A 24,242-nucleotide genomic window follows, 5' to 3' on the forward strand; every position below is an offset into this window, starting at 1 on the left:
CGCCTGCTGTTCCGTCCGCATCATCGATGAAGTCTGGCGGTTGGGGGTGTGAATATCCATACATCGCTTGTCTCGGTGGGTTTGCCAGCAACTAACTGTCAGAATACTACATTATGCATAATGTCTTTGAGATCTGGTGCCCTGGAGGTGCGAAAGATCTCCTGCCAGCACCCATTCTCTGTACTAGAGTGAAGTATTTGAATACAGAGTGCAGGCCGTCACATCTAGAATTGGAAGTATTCAAGTTGGTCTATGCAGCTAATCTGTACATATGCTCTTCCCATCTCTCCAATTGGGTATCACTGCTTCAAGAGACCTGCACTCTGCCCCTGCTCTTCTTCATCCGTCTCATATTCTTCATCTGTTTCTCCCTCTTCGTCCGTTTCCTCGTCCGTCACTTCCTCGTATTCAGAGTCGGTTACCTCTTCCTCTGTTTCTGTCTCTTCCTCAGTCTCCGTCTCGGGCTCCTCAAGCCACTGGTCGAGTGACTTCCCCTTCGCTGAGGAGACACCCGCTACTCCGCGACCATCCCGTTGCCTGCCTGAAGTTGCAGCGGTGGTTTCATGCTCCTTGAGGGCTCGATCAAGCCGCTCGCCCGCAGTCAATGAGGACTTTTCTACCACGTTTGGTTTAATATCGTTCTCTCGGAGGCGTGGGTCGGGCTCTTGTCCGGACTCAACCCATTCAGGGAGGCTTTGATAGCCATTCAGGCCAAGCATTCCAGCGTCGGGACCAACGACGAGGGTCGAGGAGCCAATCAGCAGATCCTTGCGTGTTTCTGACGGGCTTGGGGCGTGTGGTACGGGCTTTGGGGCAAGTAGGAGCAGATTAGCCAGTTGTGTAGAAGAAGGAGAAGCGAGCAAAGCCTTGTATAGGCGGGCACGGTCGCGGAGATCGTAGGAAGGATCATATCGAGCAAGGAGAAGAAGGTACCGCCAGAGCAGCGTCATCCTATCTTCTTCAGGTTCATCACTCTGTGGTTTCTCGTCGCCTGAATCCTCTTTCCGCTCCTCTTCGTTCTCCGTCCACTCGTTGACGATCTTCTCAGGCTTGGGTTCTGGTGGTGGCACCTCCTTTGGAGGGTTTCGCAACAGATGATGCAAATATACCTTAGCACCCAGGAGGATGATCTGCTGCTTAACGGCCTCGGATTCACTTGCAAAGTCTTGTACCAGAATGCGCAGGATATCGGCCGCAATATTTCTCTCAGGCGCGACACCAGCAAATTCTCCGACCAGCCAAACAATGGTTGCTCTGGCATCGGGATTCTTTGTTAATCCCAAATGCTTGACAAGCTGAATCACTGTCTTCTCGTGTGAAGGTGGGTCCTGCTGAATGAGGTGTCTAATAACGGTCAACGACTCTGAAACAAGATTGTCGTCTAGACTCGTAACTTGGCTCAAAAGGACGCGGAGACAATGATCAGCACTTCGAGGTTCACTCTGTGCGCAGCGCCCTATAGCACGCACGCTTTCTCGTACTAGGTCTGGGTCTGAGCTCTGAGAAAAGTGTTCCAGTTCGCTGAGGATCACGCCCTTCAAGTGCAGCCCGCAGTGGGGAAAGAGTAAAGTGAGTACTTCCAGCTTGAGGCGCCAGATATGAGGCGGATCTACCGCGTGGACCAGGAAGTGCGTAGTGTATTTCGTAAACGGCTTGGGGTGTTTTAGGGCAACGGCGACAATGTTATATAGCGCAACGTGCTGCGTATCCTGTGGGCTCCGAACCAGCGCAACTAGAGGACCAACGGCGGCATCGAGATACTCTGGAGTGCCGAGGTAAAGGAAACACCGGACAACGCCAACAATCACAGCGGAGTTGCGATTTTGCAGCAACAGCTTGCAAGTACGTAAGAAGAACTCAAGATCAGGATCCAGTACAAGCACTTCATGCTCGTTATCATCACAATTGCTCTCCGGCGCCTTATCGTCCTCGTAGAAGCCTTCAGAAACTGCCTGTTTACCTTTCTGGACCTTGCGAGGGAAGCACTTCCTGGCGTAAAAGGCCAGAAGACGCAGTGTTGAGAGTTGGCTCCATTCGTCCATGTCGACGAGCTTCTTGACAAGGCTTCGGTAATGCTTATGGATGAGGTCGATTCTGTCCGGGCAAACATCTAGGAAAGCGGCGACAGCAGGCCCGAGGACAAAGTACTGGCTATCACCAAGCAAAGTAGTAAGATACCCAATCAGCTGAGGGAGTGTACTCGGGTCCAGGCGATAACACTTTGGGATTGCCAGTGCTGCGGCTTTGCGAACATGTGGGCTCATGTCGCCGCAGCCTCTTTTGATTGCAAGGGACACAATTTGACTGATGACTGGTACTCTGATTCCAGACATTGTACGAAGCGCCATAGCCCGCGAGTGGGGGTTCTGATCGGTAAGCGACTTTTGGATGGCATTGATAGATAGGAGCGCAAGGTCCGGTTCCGCCTCCGCATGATGGACCAAATAGATGTAGACCAACTTCTTGACCTCAAGATTCGAACTAGCCACGTTTTTGACCACGGCCGAGAAGAAAGGAAGGGAGGGTTCGGATCGGTACATCAACTATATGGCGCAAAACCACAAGAGCGTCAGACAATGGATTCTTGCATTTAGGCATCTCGGGGCCTTACCGTAATCACCCGGCGCATGCCATCCAGGACCTCCCGGTCATTCCGACTATCCAGAAGCTTTTTGATGTGAGCAGTAGCCAGATTCCGAGACGATAAGCCCGTGCTAGACCCCTTACTCAGGGCTGCTGACTGGGCTGCTTCGAGGGTGAGCTCACGAGCTGCTCGCACGATCAGTTAGTTGATTTGTCCAGATGCGGAGGACAATTGGCGAGCAACTGTCCGCGGTGACATTACCTGTTTCCAGCATCGTGGATATTCTGGAAATGGTCTCCATTTTGGCCCTGAGGTCCTTCGCATAGACGCAACAACAGATCAGACCTGGGGAGGGGGTGTCCCTAATAGAGGGGAGCTGGAGGAAGTTGGGAGTTCCGCGGCGGCGGGCGGGCAGCTGACATGACGATTGGGTAACGTGCTTAACTACGGCTGCTTTCCATCATCCGCTAATCCCACTTGCTATCTCGGTAACCATCACCAAAGCAGGAGATTAGGAGACCCTATTATTGTTATTGTTCACCCCCCTAATTTATCCTTCGTATCAATGCTATTTAATTTCTACATAAATCTACTATTATGATATCTGCAGTAAACAACCAGATGTCTCGACGGCCTTCGGTGGGAGAGGCTCATGACTTGCGGCGTCATGTCTGTGTGACTGAGAGTCGTGCTAGAGCATGACAACTCCATTTGTTGCTTTTACGCCGTGTTTTGATATGGAGGAAGCAATATGCTGGATAGAGATGACGTGATCAGCGAAGTCTAGCAAAACTTGCTCGTACATCAACACCAGGTGATGGGTCATGGCCACGAAGTTGGCTAATTGGCTCCTATCCATAGAACGGTAGAGTAGGATGACTCCTTTATCCCAGACATCTTAGTCTACATCATTCAAACCCTCGCCATCGTGAATGATCCCTTCACAATCTTCACTTTACTTGTGATACTAGGCACGCTGCTCGCCGTTCCCACGACGGACTCTCGTGGCACAGCATCATCGTCTCTGATCTGGGTTTCCTGCCTGAGAGGATCGCCGTCAGCATCAGCGCTTTCTAGCTGTGATACCTTCCATGCTCTTACAAGTCCAAGGCAAATACATGCTGCCATGAACATGAAGCCGACAAATATCTGGGCATGCAGGAAGTTAGTTCCATTGTCGGTGCGAAGCCAAAGAGCGATCGGTTCAGCAAATGTGCTCGGGATGACGACTGAAAGCCAGAAGATCGACAACGCAGATGGTAGGAGTTGTAATCCCACAACCTCCGCGCCAACTGGAGCTACAGTAGTCGTGAAGGTCGCAGCAAAAGGACCGCTAATCAACGCATAGAAGATAAGGACACCGAAATTTTTGGCAAAGACCCAGATGACGAGAGAAAACAGGCCAGCCAAGAAGGTACAAGCGAGGGCGGTGTTCAGCCGTCCAAAGCTATCGCTGACGTACCCTATAACAGGTCGTCCAAGGCCTCCTCCAAGATTGAACATGGCACCAACAATTGAGCCTTGAGATGCGGTCAGGCCTACGGTGGTTGCATAGTCGGGAATGGAGAACAGAAGGGCCACGTAGCCCAAGACGCTAAAGCAACCCCAGGCCAAAGTGAGCGGGAATTCTGGTCTTCTTAAAAGCTCTGTATGGAAGGCGATTTGAACAGCTCCAATGGCCTTGTTTCGATCCCTTACAATGATAGCAGAGAAGCCGCACGCAGCAGCGGAGACGATCGCCAGGATGCGGAAAGCCCAGCCAATGCCCCATCTCTGAATCATGGCACCTGTAGCCAATGAATAGACAAGGCCTCCGATTCCCGATCCAGCCGTTGCAATACCATTGGCAAGGGACCGACGGCGGGTGAACCACTGGGGAATGATGCCAACAGTAGCACTGAACTACATGCCCATGCCAAATCCAAAGCACAGAGCCTGACTGAGGAACAATTGCCAAACCTGGCCCGCCCATGACGCTCCCAACAATGCCGCAGTCTGCAATGTGATCCCAATCATCAAGGTAACTCGTGTACCCCACATTCGGGTCGTGATTGTTGCGACTGGCGCGATGAATTGAGCCATACTGAGGGAGAGGCCTCCGACAAAGGCATAGTCGAGGTCTGATGCTCCTGGGAATGTATTTGTGTCCAGATAGTGGGCCAGAAAGACACCATAGGCCTATTTGCGACAAGAGTTAGCAAATATAGCCTTCTCTAGAAGACCATGAGTGAGGCCTTACACTGTTGATCCCCCAAGTATGAGCATTGACCAGAAAGACGCACAGCACACAGATCCAGCCATAACCACCGTCAACCTCTATGGGTGCTGATGATTGAGTCTGTTCGGGGTCGGCTAGATTGTCGTCGGCTGTGCCATTCTTGGACAGCACCGTCTCTGGACAGTCAGTAGAAGGATGAATGGCGTTGTGGTGAGGCACAGCCGCTGTCATCGTGTAGCTTGAGTCACCACTCTTCTCGAAATGCATTTCGTTATTCACAACCAGCAGGAGGGCTTGAGAAGATTATTATACGAAACAGAATGAAGAGGAAGCGATGCCACAATTTGTCTTCGAATGAGTGGCATACTAGATACATAAGTAGTGATCGAAGAAGGCCCATTGAGTCCCATATATATGAAGACATTGGCAAAGTAATTGACAGGGATCTAGTTGACTATCACTCTGGTTGAGTCATACCATCGTTGCACTTAGTGTAACTGTCCGACTAACATAGAAATGGCGTACCCCAGCTTGGCGTGCATAAGGCTATCTATACATCCCTGTAGATAGTCTCCAGTCATGATGGAACCTCAGATTAAGTGTGGAGGCATCTACTATAGTGTCTTTGGGTTAGCAGTTGCTTTAACCTTGATTCGAAGCTAATCTAGTACTTTCCCACGCCTCACTATGCGGATAAGACACACCATCTGCTTGTCTTCAATTTCTAGAAGATAATATGACATGAACAGTACTAGTGTATGACCAAATAGACGGAGCAGGTAATCGCTCTGATAGTTGGGTCACTAGCCGTACTAGTTAGAGTAAGGAAAGGTTCCAATTAAACCTACTAGGTGGCGTGTGATTGTTGTCTGATATATTATCTTGACTCTCGGCACCAACTGGATATAGTTCAGGTAAACAGGTAAACGATCAACCAATTGCAGCTGACTGAGCTGCATTATTCAATTCATATAAACTTGATAAACATTGGGTCACGTTGTAAAGATCTAAACGAGCCTCCCTCTTCTATACTAAGTAAATGCTGCGGTAGCAATTGAAAGCACCAATCAGAAGCGCCAAATCAAACGGTTCAACCACCCTCTACAAATCCTAACCCAACCACTATTGGTCATAAGTAGTAGATAGCTCAGCGCTAATGCATTCCACATTGAATTCATCCATCCATCCATCCATCCACCTACATAGTAACAACCCGTCTCTCAATCAATCTACAGATCCAACACCCACCCCAACAACACCACTTAGTACTATCTAATCTATCATGACCCAACCCCCAACCCGACAAATCTACACCACCAGCGACCGCATAACAGATTTCCTCCAACACATCGTCACCCAAGATGCCCCCACCACAATCCTACTCATATGCTCAACAAAGGAACAATTCCTAGAGCAGTTACTACTCGCCTCAAGCTCCGGAAGTGAAGAACACAATCAACATAATCACATACTTACCAAAAACACCATCGGGGTGCTGTCCAAATCAAGCAGCATTAAGTTAGTGTACTGCCCTACGCTGGAACATCTTCGAGCGTATTTGTCTGTGATACGATTGCCGGAAGATGGAGTAGGGTTGCAGCGAGAGTTGTTGACTACTACTGCCGAGGAGAAGGGAAGGCAGACGAAACAACCACCACCTCTGATGGCTATCCTGAACCCGTTGGCTTTACATGTTCCTACTTCGGAGTTCTCTGCTCAGGGGTTGTCGAGGACGTTTGCGGCGATGGTGGAGGTGGCGGATCGAGGGGGGATGGATCTTGTGCTGTGTGAATGTAGAGATGTTGGTGATTCTACGGGGAGTGGGAGTTGGAGTGGGAGGGGGGAGGTGTCATGGCATACGCAGGTGCCGCTGTTGAACAGCTCTGTGCGGGTTGGAGAGGAAAGTACGTCGTATCGAGGGGGTGGGGTACCAGTTAAAAGGGTCGTGCAGCGGTGGTTTTAATTTGGTGATAATGAGGCTCCGATTACAGACACTACAATTATAGACGTTTGACGATTTGAATGACAGTGATAGAGCAAGATATGTACTATAAGACAATGTAAACCCCCATAATCAACCGGGTATCCTTGAACCAGCCCTAAACTCCCGATTTGACACCGTAATGAATTCCCAAATTTATAGGCATTTCTCCATGTCCGTGATGTAGAGTTTGATATGTGACTCCAACTTCAAATATTCATCGTGAGCGCTTTGAATTTCGCTCTCGATGTTCTCCTTGAGATCGGCCATCTGGAAAGGAATTAGTAAAGCGTGTAAAGCCGAAAAACAACAGATATTTACCTTCTTCTCAGTTTGTTCTATCCGGATTCTCCTCCGCTCCATGTCGCGCTGCTTTTCAGCTCGCTCCTCCCGGAGTTGTTTCTGGACCTCCCGGAGTTCTTCCATACGCGCCTGCGCTACTTCCGCTTTTTCTTGAGCATTCTTTCGTAGAGCCTCGATCCTCTCATTCCATCGTGCCAGCTGCCGCTGCAGCAACTTCTCAGTCTGCTCCACCTCTCTAACATTGTTCCCTCGCTCAGAAATGGCTTCTCTATTTCTAGAGGCCCTTGACTCTTCATCATCTTCCTTTTGCAGTTCCACGGATATATCTTCGAGAAGGCGCACGCAGGCTTGCACGTCGTTACTAACAACCGTAAACGTGTCTGATGATGTTTGCAGAGCCCTCGCTCGTTTTTCCATCGCATCGATTTGCGCTTTCTCGCGGAGGAGATTCTCCGACAATTCACTCAACGAGGCCTGGAGAGAAATGGGGCTCTCCATTACATAAGGACGCAGTTTCTCAACTTCTTGCCGCGTACGAACGACCCTTTCTGTCTTCTCCTCGAGTTGCGCTTGCCGTCTTGCCTTATCCGCCTTGGCTCTTTCTAGCATTTCGGCCACTCGCTCTTGGTTGCGCCGCAATTCGAGCAGTCGCGCTTTCAACTCGTCGTTACGTCGTACCTTGTCCTTAACCTGTGCCTCGTTGGCCTTCATAGTCCGGCGCATTTCTTCGAGGCGCTGCTCCATCTCCTGGTTCTCCGTGTATAGGGTGTCGATGCGCGATTTGACCTTCTCGCCTTTGTTGAAGTGCTCATCAATAACGGGCGTTTGAGATTCGCGGAATCTAACAAAGTTGATGAGATAGGAGAATATCTTGACGAGGCGATCATGGGTAGGCTTGGTGAGATCGGTAAACATAAAATCATTGACGCCGCACTATATTGGCGTATGCCAAGTTAGATCCGACTGAGCTCGTCTGGTTCGGTGTAAAGCGGGTTCATACGCACCTCCATCATCAACCGCCGTAAGCTGGTAAAAAACCCCATGAGGTTGCGCGTGTCAGTAGGTACGATGTCGGGGTAGTCGCCGCAAATGTCATCCGCCGCAGCTCGCATCGCTGGCTCTACGGTTTCGCGTGTCATATTCATGAGGAGCTCAGCAAACCATTCAAAGACCATTTGGATCTGTTGCGGGTTTGGCTTAATCAAGTCGGCGGCGGTGAAAGGGATGCCGATGTCATTAATGCATCCTGCGATTTCCTTGTCCGGCTGCTAGCAGTATTAGATATTGTAAGCGAAGATGCCTTGTTCGACCTTGAACTGACCAGGCGCATGAGAGCATCATTATCATCCTCCTTTTTGCGACCTCTATTGTGGTGTTGCTGGGAGCCATGGAATTGCTGGCTCATTCGGCTGCCGTACGCCATGGTTTTTCGCAGTCCAAGCTAAGACGATGAGCTACAGGAATCACTCGAACACGGCCAAGGCAGAGTGGTGGCGAGATTGGTGCCCGCTCGATGGATGTTATGATGATTGTTTACTGCGCAGGACTCGCATGGCAACCAGAAGCGGATTAGCGCGGTGGGAGAGGGGCATTGCAGACAAACAATGCAAACTTACTCCACGCTTCCCTTTTTCGATGACTCTTTGCGGCGGCCACAGCGGAATTACCTGTGGACAGTGAACCAGTGTTAGAGAGTGCTTTCTTGCTGTGAACGCGAGGTTTTCCAGCTCACGGCTCTCAACTTCTCGGAGTATTATCGCTTCTTGGCGTTCTTCAGACATCATGGCAGCTCCCACATCGGCCGCCGCCAAGCCGTTCGAGTAAGTCACCTACTTCACATCCAGGAAGTTCTGGTCCTTTGGATCGCTAATATTTGTTCTTTCCAGCATTGTCGCGACCTACAATGACTTGCTCCGCTCCGACCCCGACCTGACTATGCCAATTGCAGCTATCGAAGCTCTGGTACTACTCCTTACAAACTCTCCCTCCTCGACGATATCCGAGACGCTCGACCTTCTCGAGAAATCTACTGCACACCTGAAACAGTCAATCCCGAACCCCATTGGTCTCTCCGCTGGAACCGACCTCTTCCAGCGGTACCTGATCACTACCCTGCAGAGACCCGGACAGCTCGGGCCCGCAGGTGATTTCAACGCGATTAGGGCGCATCTTCTGTCCAACGGACGGTTGTTCATTAGACGTGCGAAGGAAAGTCGAGACAAGATCGCGGCGTTTGGACGAGGCTTTGTACGAGATGGAAGCACAGTTTTGACGAACGGAGGATCGCGAGTTGTCGCTTCGTTGCTACAGAAGGCTGCGGATGAGAAGGGCGGCCCATCGGCAGTGCGGTTCAAGGTGATCTATGTCCTGTCATCGGCGAAGGGTACTGGTGCGCATTCCGATGAGCCGGAGGGTATGGAGACTGTGCGCGCTCTCCGGGCGAAGGGTGTTCCTGTCGCTACGATCCCGGAGTCGGCTGTTGCATACTCGATGGGCAAGGCCGATACTGTCATTGTCGGTGCCGAGGGTGTGGTTGAAAACGGTGGAATCGTGTCGCGCATGGGAACCTACCAGATCGGTCTTCTTGCTAAGGCTATGGGCAAACCCTTCTACGTTGTGGCGGAGAGCCACAAGTTCGTCCGTATCTACCCGCTCAGCCAGTATGATTTGCCGATTGAGCAGCGCGTGATCGATTTCAAGACTGAAGAAGATGTTGCCGACGAGGCGAAGCAACAGCAAGCTTTGTCTACGGATGCAGCTGTTGCCAAGGCCGTCAAAACGGCAGACAGTGCTGATGTAGTTGACTTCACTCCCCCCCATCTGATCTCTGCCTTGATTACCGACAGCGGTGTCTTGACGCCAAGTGCGGTCAGTGAGGAGCTGATCAAGATTTGGTTCTAATTTTCTTTTTCCATTCCGCGCCCTTCCATACAGGCATGGGGCGTGGAGCTTGTGATGTCTTTTAAAAACTGAATGAAGCGGATTGGCGTTAAGGTCATGATATCTCCGGATACTCAAGGTGTTTATTGGTTTGCAATGTGATGTCTGTCTGCAAATCTCAAAGAAAATAACAGCTGAATAGAACTAGGATTACAAGTCCGACAAGGAATGTAGCAATTACCTATTTTGCAATTTACAAAATGCAGAAACCCGGCATATTGGCTATTCACAGCCACACCCGCCGCCGTTGTGTTTCATGCCACACTAAGATAAGCTTAGTACACCTCACCGCGTTAGTGAGGTTTCTGTCTTAAGGGGCAGATGTAGCTGACTACTAGTCATCATTCTTGCCTATGAATTACGTGAGACATTCGAAGCGTGTGAGGCAACTGCTCTATACTTGCGTCATAGTATGTTTGTTTGTATTTGTATTGTAAGCCATACAGTTTGCGGGGGATTCTGCCGAGGCTATCCTCATTCAACATTCAAGGCAGTAGGCGGTGACGGAGGCAACGGACTTGCCATATTAGGCTGGAAGTACTCCGTAATGGCTTCCCCCTATGATTTCATTCCGCGATGGACTTCCTGTTCATGAACTCCTACCATGTAGTTTATCTAGCCCCCTGCAGCCGCCATTGGCTTTCATTTTCCTACTGTACCACGCTCCAAGCCTTGTTCATGAGGTGTCATCCGTCTTACTCCCTGCATTAAGCCTGTACACCTGATACCGTCGATCGCAAAAGACTTCCGCCCTACGTCTCCTTGTCTGCGCGCTGTTTCGTATTCGTTTCTGCTGATCGGCCGCTGCACGAGCCAGCCTTACCAGCCCGCGGTCAGTACTCCGTCTTTTGCTATAGGATCCACCTCAAACGTCCAGCACTCACCCCCCTTCCTGTCTGTGTCAGCTTTCTGCATGTGTCAGATTTCGTCTATCTATATAACTATTGGGGTGCTGGCTCTCCGGTTCCTTGGATCCATGTGAACCGACGAATTTCTCCTATTGCTTTTGTCCCTGCCCGCAGCATGTCTTCGGCCGTTCAACCACCTAATGGCTCCCCTTTACTACGGCCCCGTGCCGTTCCGGGGTCGAAGAATCTAGACGATTTGACGGCAATTTCCCCCTTGGAGAAAGCTGATTCGAGGTGAGTACTTGCATACGGAATTACTAGAATGGCTGGTGCTAACTTTCCTTACTAGTGGCTGCTCAACCCCGGTCCCCGACGATGCTCCCCCCTCCGCGCATTCAATCTCCACGGCAAGAAAGCAAGCACGAGCCCGGACTCGAATATTTTATACAATAGATTATGTTCCTCGAGTATCCCATTTTGACCCGCGCAGCGAGTACCGCGACTTCCGCGGCTTCTATACCCTATTTTGGATTGCATTGTTTATCATGGTCGTTACTACGATGCTTCGGAATATCAAGGATACTGGCTATCCCCTGAGGATCAGAGTATGGAGCCTGTTGTCAGAAAATGTGTGGTCCATGGGGTTCAGTGACGTGGCCATGGTGGTCAGTAGCGCAGTGGTCCTGCCGCTCCACCATCTCATACGAAAAAGCGGTAGCTTGATGCGTTGGGGAAGAGGTGGCATGGTCGTGCAAAGCATCTTCGAGGCAGGCTGGGCCATTCTATGGATCAAGTAAGTTGGCATCTCACTGTACCTTCGGCTAGATGCAGCAGCTAACCATGCTCGTAGTTGGCCGTTTATGATGCGCTGGACCTGGACGGCCCAGGTCTTCTTCACCCTTCATACTCTAACCATTCTGATGAAGGTGCACTCCTATGCGTTCTACAATGGTCATCTGAGCGAGACGCAGCGTCGACTAGCGTCGCTCGACAAGCCAGGGAAAGTCTCATTGGAAGCGCCAATCCCCTACCCAGATGCATCCCCCCGTCGACGCTCGGTTGCCCGGCGTGCGAGCCACCATGCGCGCTCCGAGTCGATCGCTGAATTGCGCGAGGACTTGGCCACAGAGCTCACCTCTCCTATGGGAAACGTCACCTATCCTCAGAATCTTACCGTTGTTAATTATGTCGACTTTGTATTCTGCCCCACTCTCTGCTACGAGTTGGAATATCCTCGGAGCAAGGAAAGACGGTGGATCGAAATCGGCTTGAAGACTTTGGCTATCTTCGGATGCATTTTCCTATTGACATTGACAAGCGAAGAGTTTATCCTCCCTGTCCTGACAGAGGCCAACATCCAATTGCACAAGGTGTCAAGCGCGGCCGAAAAAGCCCTGATTCTCGCGGAGACCATCAGCATGCTTCTGTTCCCCTTCATGGTCACGTTTCTTCTTGTGTTCCTGGTGATCTTCGAATATGTTTTGGGCGCCTTCGCGGAACTAACTTGTTTCGCTGATCGTCACTTTTACTCAGACTGGTGGAATTCATGCGACTGGTTAGTGGAAGCTTATAAAGCCTCTTTGATGATGGCTACTAATTTGGCTACAGGCTCGAGTTCTCCCGCGAATGGAACATCCCAGTTCACCACTTCCTCCGCCGCCATGTATACTTTCCCTCGCTATCAAACTTCTCTAAGCCGGTCGCCATGTTTATCACTTTCCTCGTCAGCGCCATTGCCCACGAATTAGTCATGAGCTGCATAACCAAGAAGCTCCGCGGCTACGGATTCTTAGCGATGATGCTCCAGCTACCCATCGTTGCGGTACAAAAGTCCAAATACGTCCGAGGAAAGACAACACTAAACGTACTTTTCCCCTCCTGAATACTGTGCCCCAAACCAAATACTGACTCAATCCAGAACCTCTTCTTCTGGCTATCTATGATTTTCGGATTATCACTGGTAAGCTTACTAACAACTTCACACCCGGAGTTCTCGATCAACTCTAACCTACCGCAGATGTGTGCGCTTTACGTCCTCGTCTAGACACACGAAGCCAAAAATCCCTATTAGCAGCTGGCTACAAATCTCCCCGCGACCTACCTGGCACCACCACCATCTTATTTCGAGTCTGTAACATACCATATTCGACGTACATTATCTTTTGAGCTTGTCTTATCATTTCGCTTTACATATATACTACCATACCCATATACATGCATGTTTACATTCTATATACCCTGCTTGTTGGTTTGGCATTGTATATCATCAGTCGGGTTTATTGCATATTTCATCTTATGTTTCTGTTTTAAGACAGTTTCTTTTTGCGTTAAGAGGAAGAAGAAGAATATAGATTGATCTATCCAAGTGTTAATTCTATAGATGGACATATGTACTATAACACCTATTATATTGATGGGTTTAGGCAAACAGCTTAGATATAGAATATGAAGGGGTAAACAGGTGGAATCTGGATACTCTTAACGATTGGATTCAGCTATACCGAGCTAGTACTACGACTACTACTTTCTCTATATACCCACATTCCGAGTATATGATTCGTTGTCTAAGCCAACAAATCTCAGAGACGCCAGTTACACACAGCTAAGTCGAACATAAGACCAAAGAAAGAGATACTGTATATTGTTTCCCAGAAACAAACCCCACTCACCAGCGGCTTCAAGCCTGAGTACCTGCCTCTATAATCCAATTTGTATTCCTAGAGCAACGCAGCCAAAACTGAAACGCCCATAATGAACCAAAAATCAACTAATGACAAAGATATGCCCATGCCTAGAACATGAAGCACTTGTATTGCGAGAGCGATAGATATCCAGTATCAAACAAAACCTGTAGCGGTGTCTGGTCCATCAAGGACAAGAGACACGTGACGTAACCGATCAAGGTGATGTACTCTTGGTTTCGAGTTGGGTGTGTGATGTGTATCATGCGAAGATGAAGTGAGCCGAACAACTTACATATGCTCAATCGGCTCTTCAGGGAGAAGAATCTCTTGGTCGCGGCGAGAACTAGGAAGGCAGGCTTTGAGCGGCGGGCGGACAATGTCGTTGAAGAGGAAGGTTCCGTAGACGAGGAGCGCGAAGCCGACGACTTGTAGCCATTTGAAGGTCTCCCAGCCCAGAGCGAGGGAGACGAGCCAGATGAAGAGGGTCCGGCAGGTGTCAATAGTGCTGCGGGAAGTAGCGGATACGGTGCGGGTGACGGAGAGACCGAAGAAATTGAATCCGCTGAGATTGTCTTAATTAATATGTTGTTGACGGATAAGGAGGGGTGTTAGGAAGAGACTCACCCAATACTGATCATGATCAAGAAACTGGACATGGCGATTGCTCGGTTATGGAAAACCTGGCTCCATCCTTCCTTTGCATCGAAGTAGCCGTAGCGGCCGGCCTCCGTACGTCCGATGGTCAAGTACAAGATGATCGAGCCAATGACGGTGACAGAGAACCCGAAGATACCTTCCCAGCCAACGACCTGGAGGGGGTCCATTTCATAGTTTTCCAAGATCCACTCTTCCAGAACGAATTGGGACGCAGTGAAGATCTGGGCTGCGGCTATAAGCAGCACACCAACGACAGCTTTCAGTGCTTCCGGAGACCGCGTTGTGGCCTGGACTTCCCGGATAGCATGGGTTACTACGGTGGCAGCACTTCCTTGGGTGACGTCGTGCCCTTGGTTGTCGGCGAAGAGGGCACCTGCAAGACCGACCAGAGCAACGCCTAAGACCACAATGAACAGCGCCAACCAATGATAGAGATAAAGTTTGCGGTGGAGGAAAAGAACACTGAAGAGGCCGACGAATAGAACGAGGGCACCGCGAGTCATCTGGTAGACACTGGCAGCAACAAAGAGCAACCCGACGTTCATCAGAGTTGTGCCCGCGATATCGCAGCACGCTGGTGCAGCAAGAAGAAAGATCTTGTATCCTCGAAGATGAACGCGACCGTCTGCTAGCGTGGCGGGCTTCGTGACATCATCTGAGGCTTCTGGCCCTCTGATGGTATAATCTTCCTCATCGTCGAGTCCTTCGGTATTGTTGACAGGGTGATAACCGCCAGCTAGAAGGGGCGAAGAGTTGTTGGACAAGCGCGGAGCAAGATACCGTTGATACAGCCAGGTCATGAGAATCACCAGCCAGCTTCCCATTTCTCCGGTGAACATCTGAATACTGTCATCCAAGGGAGATTGTGAGCCGACATATGCAGACTAGGGCAAGTAGGGGAATACCTACGTTTGGATAACGGGTTGCTCGAAGGTGCGACGGTATTTGGGATAGGGCGAGTCGCAATTCCACACGCATTGCATGTCCTGTTCATCGGGTGAGCGAAGAGGTGTGTGGCATAGAACAGTAGGGAAGTCATACCTGGTATTTGTTGAGGATGGTGTTGCACACCCCGGTGACGAGCATCATCGTCACCAGGAATGGAACGGCAGCTTTATTCGCCATGATGCCCCGAGTGTGGTAAGAATATGAGGGACAAAAGGAGTAGTTGTTGAATAGTACAAAGCAGGGAAGAGGTAGAGGGGAGGTACTAAGCGCCATAGATAAGCCACTCGGTGGCTCACGTGGGTGGAGTGATAAGGTGGTCACAGGGAAGAGGGAGTGGGTTAGTTGGCCAAGTCCGAAGAAGCTGACGATGGGTGGGAAGGCAAGAAGGAATTCAAGGCACATTCAAGTCGAATGGCGAGATTGATATTCGGAAGGAAGCTAGCAAACAGGGAGCTATTGAGCACCCATCCTGGAAGACCGAGGATAATCGATGGGAGAAACACGGAACAAAGCAGACGAGGATGATGGGTGGAAGATGGAGGGAGAGTTCATGGGGAAAGAAGAGCCACAGCTTTCAGGTGGACAGGCTAACCTTATCGGCAGCTGATCCGGGAGTGGGTCTTGTCACGGGTCCGTATGGGGCGTATCATTACGGCTGACATACATACGGATAATCCAAAGTGACTAGTTAACTAACTCTAGTTCTAGTTTAAGGACTAAGTATGCAATGCATCGAGATGTATACAGATGGAATATTGGTATAATTAAAGCTAGACTAGATGGTGCTTCAAAACAGCCATGGGATACACATCCAGTTATCCTCCTCAGCCCTAATTCTTTCTCCAGGCCGTGGCGGTTCTCACTCTTCAAACCATTCCCCGAGAGAGCCTTGCTCCCAGGGCGACTCAGCAAATAAACCCTCTTTTTTTATCACTCGCTCCGTCCAACGCCGCGCCAGAAGAATACCGACCAGTGAAAAGTTAATAAAAAAAAAAAAAAAAAAAAAGAAAAAACACACAAGACGTCACGAACTAGAAGTGACAAGTCCTCCTCGGCTTATTGTACAATAATCATTCGTGGTCCATGCCATAATGACATAGTAATCCGCACGCCTTTCGCCGGCTCAAATCATAAAAAGCTTCTCGTCACAGGCTACCTGCCTATATCGCACATATCGCGATGCCGCTATCGTCAACGTTGATCGCCCCGTCTTTGCGGTCGACCAGATCCCAATCAAATTCCTCCCATGGATCCGTCATCATAATTCCATCTTCTAGCCGGCCTGGGAAGGTAATCCAATCCGCTGGAAGCCAGCTGCCCTCACTCCCTTCGGTCTTACCATTGAGATCATCCGTCTTCGGAAGCTCGGTATCCTTGGGTGTTTGGGTTACGAGGCCAGTCTCAACAGAATCCGGTGTGTCTTTCGCTTGCGTGTTGGTAAACATCTCAGGGTTAAGGAATTCATCCATAGCACCGAATCCAAGGCCGCCGTCATCGGCGAACTCCATGAAGGTATCCTGTATCGCGTCGAGAGAGATCGCGCTGTTTGCCCATGGATCTTGGGGAGTTGCGTCCGCAGAGGGCCCTGGCTCAGCCATTTTGGCCGGCTCCTTCTTGCCGTCTTTGCCGGCGGTTGGCTTGAGGGGAGATGGCATTGCCGGTTTGGCGGTGGACGTGCGAGGCGTCAATTGTTGGTTCGATGCTGGCGAACTAGGCTTTGGTCCTACTTGGGTGGGAGCTCGCCCCATGGCGGCCGCACTTGTGGGCACTGGAGTGGCCGCCTCGAGTTTAACCTCGTGCTTTGAAGGTGACGAGGTTGCAGCGACCTTACCATTTACAAGCGGGATGCTCTTCAGGTCTGGAGCCCCACTCTTATCCTCGTCCTTCACGAGGCAGGTGCGGAAGCTCTCCAAAGCGAACTCCAGCGGGTTCTCAATGGGCTCTTCAACCTGGTGAGCCTCTGCAACGTGCCTGTCCAAGGCGTTTTGCGTCGCCAACCCTTGGTAGTGATGCTGACACTCGGGGACACTACACTTAAATGCCCCACCCAAGGCTGCACCGGTCGTCCGTGCATCGGCCGGTTTTCCTGCCTGCGCCTTGGAAGTTGGCGCCGCAGAAACGGGTGTAGCTCCGGTTTGGGACTGCTTGCGTTTCTTGGGGGGAGGAAGTTTCAGCTGTTCCGGAGGAACACTACCCGGGCCATAGGCATGGGGAACACCTTGAGGAGAAGGCGCTCCAAACGGGGCTTGGGGGATGGCAGCAGCGCCAGAAACAGTCTGGCTGGAGGCTCGGCGGGCACGCTGAAGTGCTTCCTCCTGCTGTTGCAATTGCTGCAGATTGCTTGCGTTCAGGGCGGGCATGTTGGGTTGGTTGGCCTGTTGCGCAGGTGCTCCCTGAGAGACGCTAAACCGTGGGCCTGGCATCTGTTGGTTGACGCGCGCAATCATGGTATGGAACAGCCTCTTGATGGAACCAGTGTAGAGCCCCAGATATTGTGGCGAAATTGTGAACTGGTCATTGAGAGTCCAATCAGGCCCTGGTTTAAATTGCCTCATTAAGTAGACCCGCTGGAAAGCATCGTCAGTAATGAACGAACCGCACATATAATGGAAAGGGAAAGCAAGCGCATAACTCACCATTGAAAGCAAACTGTGCACATTCTTCTCTTGTCCGGGAATTTTAGTAGCCAGAAATTGAATAAGATTATCCATTTTACTTAGGTAGTCAGTGATCTCCCGCAGCTGTTGCGCCATGGTTGCCTTTTGCTCTGGCGTAATGGATACAGGCTCCCCTGGAGGAGTGTTTCTAGCAATTTCGTTGTACAACTGCTTTAACTTTTCTGGCAACTTGTTCCATTGTTCCTCTGCATGCGCTCTGCTGATGGGAACACGGCCTTGAGGTTGCTGAGATTGCTGCCGGCGCAAATGTGCCTCGAACTGTGCGCGTTGCTGGGGCGTCATAGCAGCCAATTGCTCGCGAGTGAAAAGCATATTCGCCTTTGCCTGTGTAGGGGTTGCTCCCGCCTGAGAAGGAGCGGGAGGGGCGGGTTTCTGTTCTGGAGTGGGCTGAGATTCTGTAGACTCATCATGTGGCAACTTCCTTTTCTGTGCCTGTTTTGCGACAGGCCCTTTCGCATTCTTGCCAGACGGCACAGACTGGGCCTGAGCCTTTGTAGTCGAGTTTTGCTGGGGCTGCTGCGCCGTTTGCTGTGAGGGCTGCGGCTCCGGTTTGACTTGAGGCATGGAGGGCGGCACAGTAACCGGGGGCTGCGGTGCTGATAGAGATTGTTGTTGTGCCTGTTGGGCGGCAAGAGCCTGGGCCGCTCGACTCTGGGCCGCCTGTATTTGCTTCTGTCGGTTTCTATGCAGCAATTCGCGGAGTTGATCATCGCTCAGGTTCTGCACCTGACTGCCTAAACGCTGGCGGGCCAATTGAATATCTTGCGCGGAGATGGGACGCATAACCGGCATATTCATTGGCATCTGCTGCTGGCCAGCTTGGAGCTGTGGGTTCATCAAAGGCTGCGGCTGCCCCTGGAACGGTGTCGGCATCCAAGGGCCTTGTCCACCCTGTTCGGGGTTGCGAGCATTCTCTTTGGACTGAGCAAGAATCTGAGCGAGATGGAGTTTCTGCAACGCCAGCAGCTTCGTGATGTCGGCGCCTCCCAGCAGTTGCGGGCTTGTGGCCGCCAATTGCTTCAGCTGACCCCAGGTCTTGATATTTTTCGGAACAGCCGAGGAGATGTTCGGATTGTTGCTCAATATCGCGGGCGGGAAGTGCAATCGATCCATTTCTTTGACCTGTTCGGGAGACATCTCCATACCGCCGCTATGCGCACGAAGAAGTTGAAGCTTATAGAGATCCTGCTGGCGCTGCTGTTGCTGCTGTTGCTGTCGCTGTTGGACGGACATCTGACCTGGCAGCATCTGGTTAGGCTGTTGGGCACCACCCATTCCCGCAAGTTGTTGTTGCAAATTAAGAGACGCTCGTAGGTTCTGCCCATTTTGCATCTGGCCGTTCATCATTTGGCCATTGATCATCTGCTGGCCTTGACCCGACTGCGATAGATTCTGCTGCATGGGCATAGACTGCTGCGAGGCGTTTGCCCTAGCCAGGGCCTGGTTGTTTGCCAGCGCACGCCGTTGATGGTTCATGAGAAATGCGCTTAACTGTTCGTTGCTCATCGAATTGAGTTGCTCCTGGATTTGCGGGGGGAGGTTAGGTGGAATCTGTGGTCTTTGCATAGACGGTTGTCCGTTCATCTGAACGTTCCCAGGCTGTTGTCCCATTCCCTGGGGTCGGGACGGAGGCCGGACTTGCGCTGTTCCTTGTGGCGGAGAAATCTGACCTGGAGCCATTGGCCGATTCAACATGGGCATAGCCGGGCTTTGTTGGGACATTTGATGCTGCATTCGCGCGCCAGGTTGGTTTTGAGACATTGCGAATTGTACTTTGGCAGCTGCTTGCACCCGTGCTTGGTCTTGCGCTGACTGGGATTGTGGCTGTGGCTGCGCCTGGAACTGAGATGCTTGTTGAGATCTATCCTGCGGCATAGTCTGTGCATTCTGCACATGCTGCTGGGCTAGAAACTGTGGGCTTATTCCAGAGCCGTTTATATTTGCCTGCGCGCCCTGGCCAAGCTGCTGTCCGACCTGGAACATATTCTGCGGCGTCGTAAATGGTTGCTGATTCATCTGGGAAGAGCTTGCGGGCACCACAAGTTGGCCTGCCTCCTGAGAGCGCAACCCATCGGCCTGTTGTCCCTGGATGTTCTCAACATTTCCAATGAACGATGACGGATCCAAGCCTTGCTGGCTGCCTACCGAGAAGGAGTTGCGTTGTGCGTTTATCATATTCTGAAACATATGCCGCTGTGTGTTCATCATGGGGTCGCCCATCATGGCACCGTTGGGATCAACCCCAGCACCTGGCGGGCGAATATCACCCCGATTTTTCTTGAACCTCTTCAACTGGTTGAGCGCCTGAGAGCGAAAGAAGTAAGTGATCGGGTCCATGTTTTTCCGTTGCAAATACCCTCGCTGCTCGGGTGTCATGTTCTGCAGGTTCATCTTGATTTTCTCGAGATCCTCTGGCGAGGTCTTCGAGATGATCTGACTCGCTATGCGACAAACTTGTTCGTACTCGGAAGCGGAAAGGGTGTTTAAATCGTCCGAAAGCGCTGCCCCATTCGCAGGTTTTTGTTGCGGGCGCTGTTGCTGTAATATGTTCTGATGTTGCTGCTGCGCTTGCTGGCGGTGTTGCATTGCAGCTTGTTGGCTTATGTCACCCATGCCCATCGACATTTGCTGTTGTCCGGGCAAAGGCGATGCTTGCACGGGGCGATTCATTTGCGGGTTGAATGGCGGCTGTCCCAATCCAGGCATTCCCATAGCTTGCCCTTGGGGCATCATCCCACCTTGCATTACCGCTGCCTGTCTTGCACGAGTATCGCGAATATGAAGGAGCTTCTCATTGCATTCCCTTTCGTAATCGGCCTGAGAGACGCCATGATTAGAGCCCACGTAACACAAGGTAAAGGGAAGTAACAGTATCTACCTTCTGGCCAGCCTCTTTGAATGCCTTCTGTTCGAAGGTCAAGGCAGCATGCGCAGCATTCTGCATGTCTATACGAGGCTGGATTAAACGCAGTGAGGTGATCCTAGGAGGTGATGGATTAGCGTAGGCACCAGCCACTTCTTAGGATATGAAAGGAGGGGTGCAAGTGAATTTATTTGAGTCAGGTTAGTGACGACAGGGATGCGCATGGTGGGAACCTACATTTGGTACACCTTGAGTGCTCGCTCTCTGATGGGAACATCCGCTCGCCAACCGGAATATTGACCCTGTGCCTGCAGCGCCTGTGCGACTTGCTGGAGGATTATTTGGTTATTCTCAGGTTTTGTCGGAAGTTGCATTTGGCCATGCGGCTTAACTCCGCCATTCATGGCCCCGCCAACATTGGGGAAGTTTGCCGGATTCATGTCAACAACCCCCCTCAATGGGGATCGAGGAGTAGTCCGCGCAAGCCGTCCGTGGGTGTCAGCATTCGCCGGCGTCAATGCCAAGCGCTACACTATGCGATAGACGAAATTGTAAGTCAAAGTAGACGGGCGCTCTTCCAGCAGACGTCGTCGGTGCGAGAGAGAAGTGGGATGAGACCGGCGGTGGGGCCTGAGGGGGCACGAGAGAAAGGAAAACGGGAAGACGATGCAGATGAGTCTCGTCGCAAGTTGATCGCGTCCGAGACTGTTGAGTTGGTTGCGGCGTGGGCTTTCGCTGTAAATCCAGGTAGGTTGATGGGGGTGAAACGAAAGACGAGCAATAGGAACAAGCACGGGACGGCGGTAGAACACGGGGGACCAACGCAGCAGGGAAACAAGGCGTTCGGGCACCAGTGTTCAGACAGAGCGGTTTCGTTGGCAGATGCCCGGGGGGAGTGGCTTGGGGGGGTTGTCAGACTAAGCAGGATTGAGTCCGGTGGATGCTGGATCAGTGACAGGGATGTTGCAGTGGCACTGGGCCAGTGAGTGCAGAGCCGTTCGTCTTGATGACTATGGAGCTTCCCGGGGCTCTAAGAGTTGGGAAGATGGGTGGCAGGACGGGGAGAAATGACGAGGTAATTTCGGAAACCTAAGCGGGAAGGAGGAAAAATGAACAAGTTAGGATGTTGCTTCAATATTACAAAAGAAGAACAAGAAGAAGAAGAAGAAGAAGAAGAAGAAGAAGAGAAGGAAGAGAAGGGCAAAAGCATCCAGCAGGGCAGTAAATTTCCAGCGTTCTGGTTTGGCAGTGAATGAATGCAGAAGTGCGCAAAAAGCCGAACGGTCGGAAAGAGGAGGACGCTAGAGTCAAGAAGGGGATCATCATACCTGAGTTTACAGTAAGACAGGTAACCCGATAACCAGCTGCACGGTGGCGTGTTCGACAAGCGTGTCAGCTGGGAGGGCAGGATTAGATGTAGAGAAAATGAGACGAGGAAAAAGAAAAAATAGTGCCGAAGAGAATAGTGATAGTAATAGCAATAGTTTGGAAAAAAAGAGAGAGAGGAGGGGTGTGTGGTCAATGAGAAAGGAAATAAACAGCCAGAGAGGAATCGGTCTGAGAAACTCGAGTGGTAAAGAGAGAGTGAGTGAGAGGGTGGGAAAGGCGGAGATCGCGAAACCAGGGAATTAGACTAGGAAGGGAGGAATAGCCGGGTTATGAAGAAGGTAAAATTGAGTGGGTAAAAAACAAAAAGAAAAAGGAAAATATAATAAGAAAAGGAAATCGAAAATAATAAGATAATAAAAAAAGGAAGGGAAATCTTTTGAAAAGAAAATATAAAAAAAAAAACAAAAAATAACAACAGAATATAATAACCTCGACAAATCCCAATATATGGGTAACAAAGGGGAGAATGAGGAAGATAGAGGGGGGGTTGTGGTTAAGGGAGATTGAAGGTGGGAGGAGGAGGAAGAAGCAGGCAAGAAATGTTGTAAGATCCCGCTTGAAGGAGGGAGAAAACGAGCGGGCAAGAGGGAGGAGGAGGGCAGGCGATGCTGTGCTGGGGTTAAGGAAGTCTAAGTTTGGGTGATGGTAACGGTAAGGTAATTGAGCAATTGATGGGAGTTGTGTGCCTAAGGCGCGAGTTTGGGTTAGTGTGGCCGAGAGGAGCCAGACTAACAGGTACTAGACTTCCCAAGGCCCTTCTTGGGGATCTGCCCGTTGGTGCTCGTCGTCGGTCGGGCAAGGTTAGGGAAACTTAATTAGTCCCTCAACTAGGACCAAGTGGGTATCTTTTCTACTTGCCGTAGGTCCAGAGTGGGCTGCCTGCTTAAGGTACACCCTCTTCCCGTCGCTTGGTATTTTAAAAAAAGAGATGTAAGTAAAAGCAATAGATACTTCTCCAAAGAATAATTACCAGTATGTAGTCTTAAGTAGAAGTAACTATCTAACTAACTGACTAACTAGTACTTTGTATCGAATCAATACTCTTCTTTATTCTTTCATCCAATAAGTCAATGTATTGACTGTCCCTTTCTTCTATCTTCTGACGCAGTCTCCATCCATGGATTCTTCCTCACAAGATAGAAGAAAACAGAGTTGGGTGTCGTGCAAATGACGGCTGCAGAAATGGGGGGACGACCAAAGCGGGCCATCTTTTCCTTCTCGGTACCATTCCCCTGCCCATTTTCAGTTCATCATGACTGGCTCTGACTCTTGACTGATTGATTGAATGACTGACTGAAGGTGACTTGAACTACCGACTTACTTACTACTTACTAACTAACTATCCGTCTACTTACTAGTACCGTATTGGCCTGGTCCGGGTGACTGGCTGAAAGGGACGCAAGGTCTGTCAGGCCAAGAAATGTTGGTTTCGCAGACCTTCCGCATCGAATCAATGCTTCATGTTTTTTCTTTCTTTTCCTCTCATTTCTTTTTTTTTTTTCCTGTTCATTTCTTTTTTCTTTTTTTCACCCTACTCTTCCAATGGTCTCAATATCCCGCACAGGGGCCGACCATTCTGGTTAGTAGTACGTAGTACACAGCCTGAAGGAGTAGTCGGTTGGTCAGGTCCCCTTCCCCCCTCCACCCATACCTTCACCCAATGAGTGTGCATGAACTTTTGGAAATGAAAATGTCTTTTTTTTGTCTGGATGTTTCCGCATTGAATACGGATGTCCTCACACCTTAAGCGACGAAATATCCACCGAGTCGGTAAGTGGTCTACCAAATGGGAGGATGTCTCTTCTGTATAATTATGAGTATTACTACGAAAGCGGCTGCCTGGTTCCATCCATATTCCTACCGCTACTCAATCGGACTTTCTAGAGGCGCGTGTGTACAAATGCCCCACTACTGGCAATCCCTCTGGTTCCGTGGGCGATAGCCTACCCAGGGATTAGATAGATAGCAGTCTACTAGTAGATAACCTGCACTAATATTCAAAGAGGGCGAGCTGAAGTCAGATGAACTAACTGCAATCATTCTCAGCTTGGGTCCACTGCTTTACAGCCAAAGTCGTGTCAACTGAAATGATCGATGTTCCTGCGTCCAAATAATTTTTTTCAAGTAGGTAGGAATCCCAACAGGAGTC

General features: G+C 50.5%; 7 protein-coding genes across 7 annotated transcripts; 2 read left to right on the forward strand and 5 right to left on the reverse strand.

Moving 5' to 3' along the window:
* Positions 1 to 218: 218 nt before the first annotated feature.
* Positions 219 to 2,947, reverse strand: BO87DRAFT_373658 (AP-3 complex subunit beta). The gene is made up of 3 exons (XM_025622600.1): positions 2,846 to 2,947; positions 2,612 to 2,769; positions 219 to 2,543 (listed from the first exon to the last, which is right to left on the reverse strand). The coding sequence occupies exons 1-3, from the start codon at positions 2,883 to 2,885 to the stop codon at positions 300 to 302; spliced, it is 2,442 nt and encodes an 813-aa protein (XP_025483476.1). The 5' UTR covers positions 2,886 to 2,947; the 3' UTR covers positions 219 to 299.
* A 283-nt stretch (positions 2,948 to 3,230) lies between these two features.
* BO87DRAFT_448649 (MFS transporter) lies at positions 3,231 to 5,069 on the reverse strand (the record flags this gene model as incomplete). The annotated part of the gene is made up of 3 exons (XM_025628305.1): positions 3,231 to 4,481; positions 4,515 to 4,762; positions 4,824 to 5,069. 3 exons carry the CDS (start codon positions 5,067 to 5,069, stop codon positions 3,497 to 3,499), a joined length of 1,479 nt encoding a protein of 492 aa, XP_025483477.1. The 3' UTR covers positions 3,231 to 3,496.
* A 1,769-nt stretch (positions 5,070 to 6,838) lies between these two features.
* nuf2 (kinetochore-associated Ndc80 complex subunit NUF2) lies at positions 6,839 to 8,595 on the reverse strand. The gene is made up of 4 exons (XM_025621175.1): positions 8,408 to 8,595; positions 8,091 to 8,351; positions 7,105 to 8,019; positions 6,839 to 7,053 (listed from the first exon to the last, which is right to left on the reverse strand). The coding sequence occupies exons 1-4, from the start codon at positions 8,507 to 8,509 to the stop codon at positions 6,940 to 6,942; spliced, it is 1,392 nt and encodes a 463-aa protein (XP_025483478.1). The 5' UTR covers positions 8,510 to 8,595; the 3' UTR covers positions 6,839 to 6,939.
* Positions 8,596 to 8,743: 148 nt separating this feature from the next.
* BO87DRAFT_404325 (translation initiation factor eIF2B subunit alpha) lies at positions 8,744 to 10,171 on the forward strand. The gene is made up of 2 exons (XM_025625842.1): positions 8,744 to 8,906; positions 8,973 to 10,171. Exons 1-2 carry the CDS (start codon positions 8,869 to 8,871, stop codon positions 9,985 to 9,987), a joined length of 1,053 nt encoding a protein of 350 aa, XP_025483479.1. The 5' UTR covers positions 8,744 to 8,868; the 3' UTR covers positions 9,988 to 10,171.
* Positions 10,172 to 10,612: 441 nt separating this feature from the next.
* Positions 10,613 to 13,206, forward strand: BO87DRAFT_327955 (putative sterol o-acyltransferase (APE2)). Its single transcript, XM_025620201.1, has 6 exons — positions 10,613 to 11,168; positions 11,224 to 11,667; positions 11,725 to 12,429; positions 12,483 to 12,738; positions 12,793 to 12,834; positions 12,892 to 13,206. The coding sequence occupies exons 1-6, from the start codon at positions 11,050 to 11,052 to the stop codon at positions 12,916 to 12,918; spliced, it is 1,593 nt and encodes a 530-aa protein (XP_025483480.1). The 5' UTR covers positions 10,613 to 11,049; the 3' UTR covers positions 12,919 to 13,206.
* A 195-nt stretch (positions 13,207 to 13,401) lies between these two features.
* On the reverse strand, positions 13,402 to 15,698 carry BO87DRAFT_373663 (putative nucleotide-sugar transporter). Its single transcript, XM_025622601.1, has 4 exons — positions 15,257 to 15,698; positions 15,125 to 15,201; positions 14,183 to 15,061; positions 13,402 to 14,120 (listed from the first exon to the last, which is right to left on the reverse strand). Exons 1-4 carry the CDS (start codon positions 15,338 to 15,340, stop codon positions 13,847 to 13,849), a joined length of 1,314 nt encoding a protein of 437 aa, XP_025483481.1. The 5' UTR covers positions 15,341 to 15,698; the 3' UTR covers positions 13,402 to 13,846.
* Positions 15,699 to 16,323: 625 nt separating this feature from the next.
* Positions 16,324 to 21,078, reverse strand: BO87DRAFT_301171 (uncharacterized protein; the record flags this gene model as incomplete). Its single annotated transcript, XM_025619151.1, has 4 exons — positions 16,324 to 17,730; positions 17,800 to 20,658; positions 20,720 to 20,822; positions 20,942 to 21,078. 4 exons carry the CDS (start codon positions 21,076 to 21,078, stop codon positions 16,324 to 16,326), a joined length of 4,506 nt encoding a protein of 1,501 aa, XP_025483482.1.
* Between the last annotated feature and the right edge of the window lie 3,164 nt (positions 21,079 to 24,242).

Source organism: Aspergillus neoniger, assembly GCF_003184625.1.
Source record: "Aspergillus neoniger CBS 115656 unplaced genomic scaffold BO87scaffold_5, whole genome shotgun sequence".
In the NCBI taxonomy this organism is placed as follows: Eukaryota; Fungi; Ascomycota; class Eurotiomycetes; order Eurotiales; family Aspergillaceae; genus Aspergillus; species Aspergillus neoniger.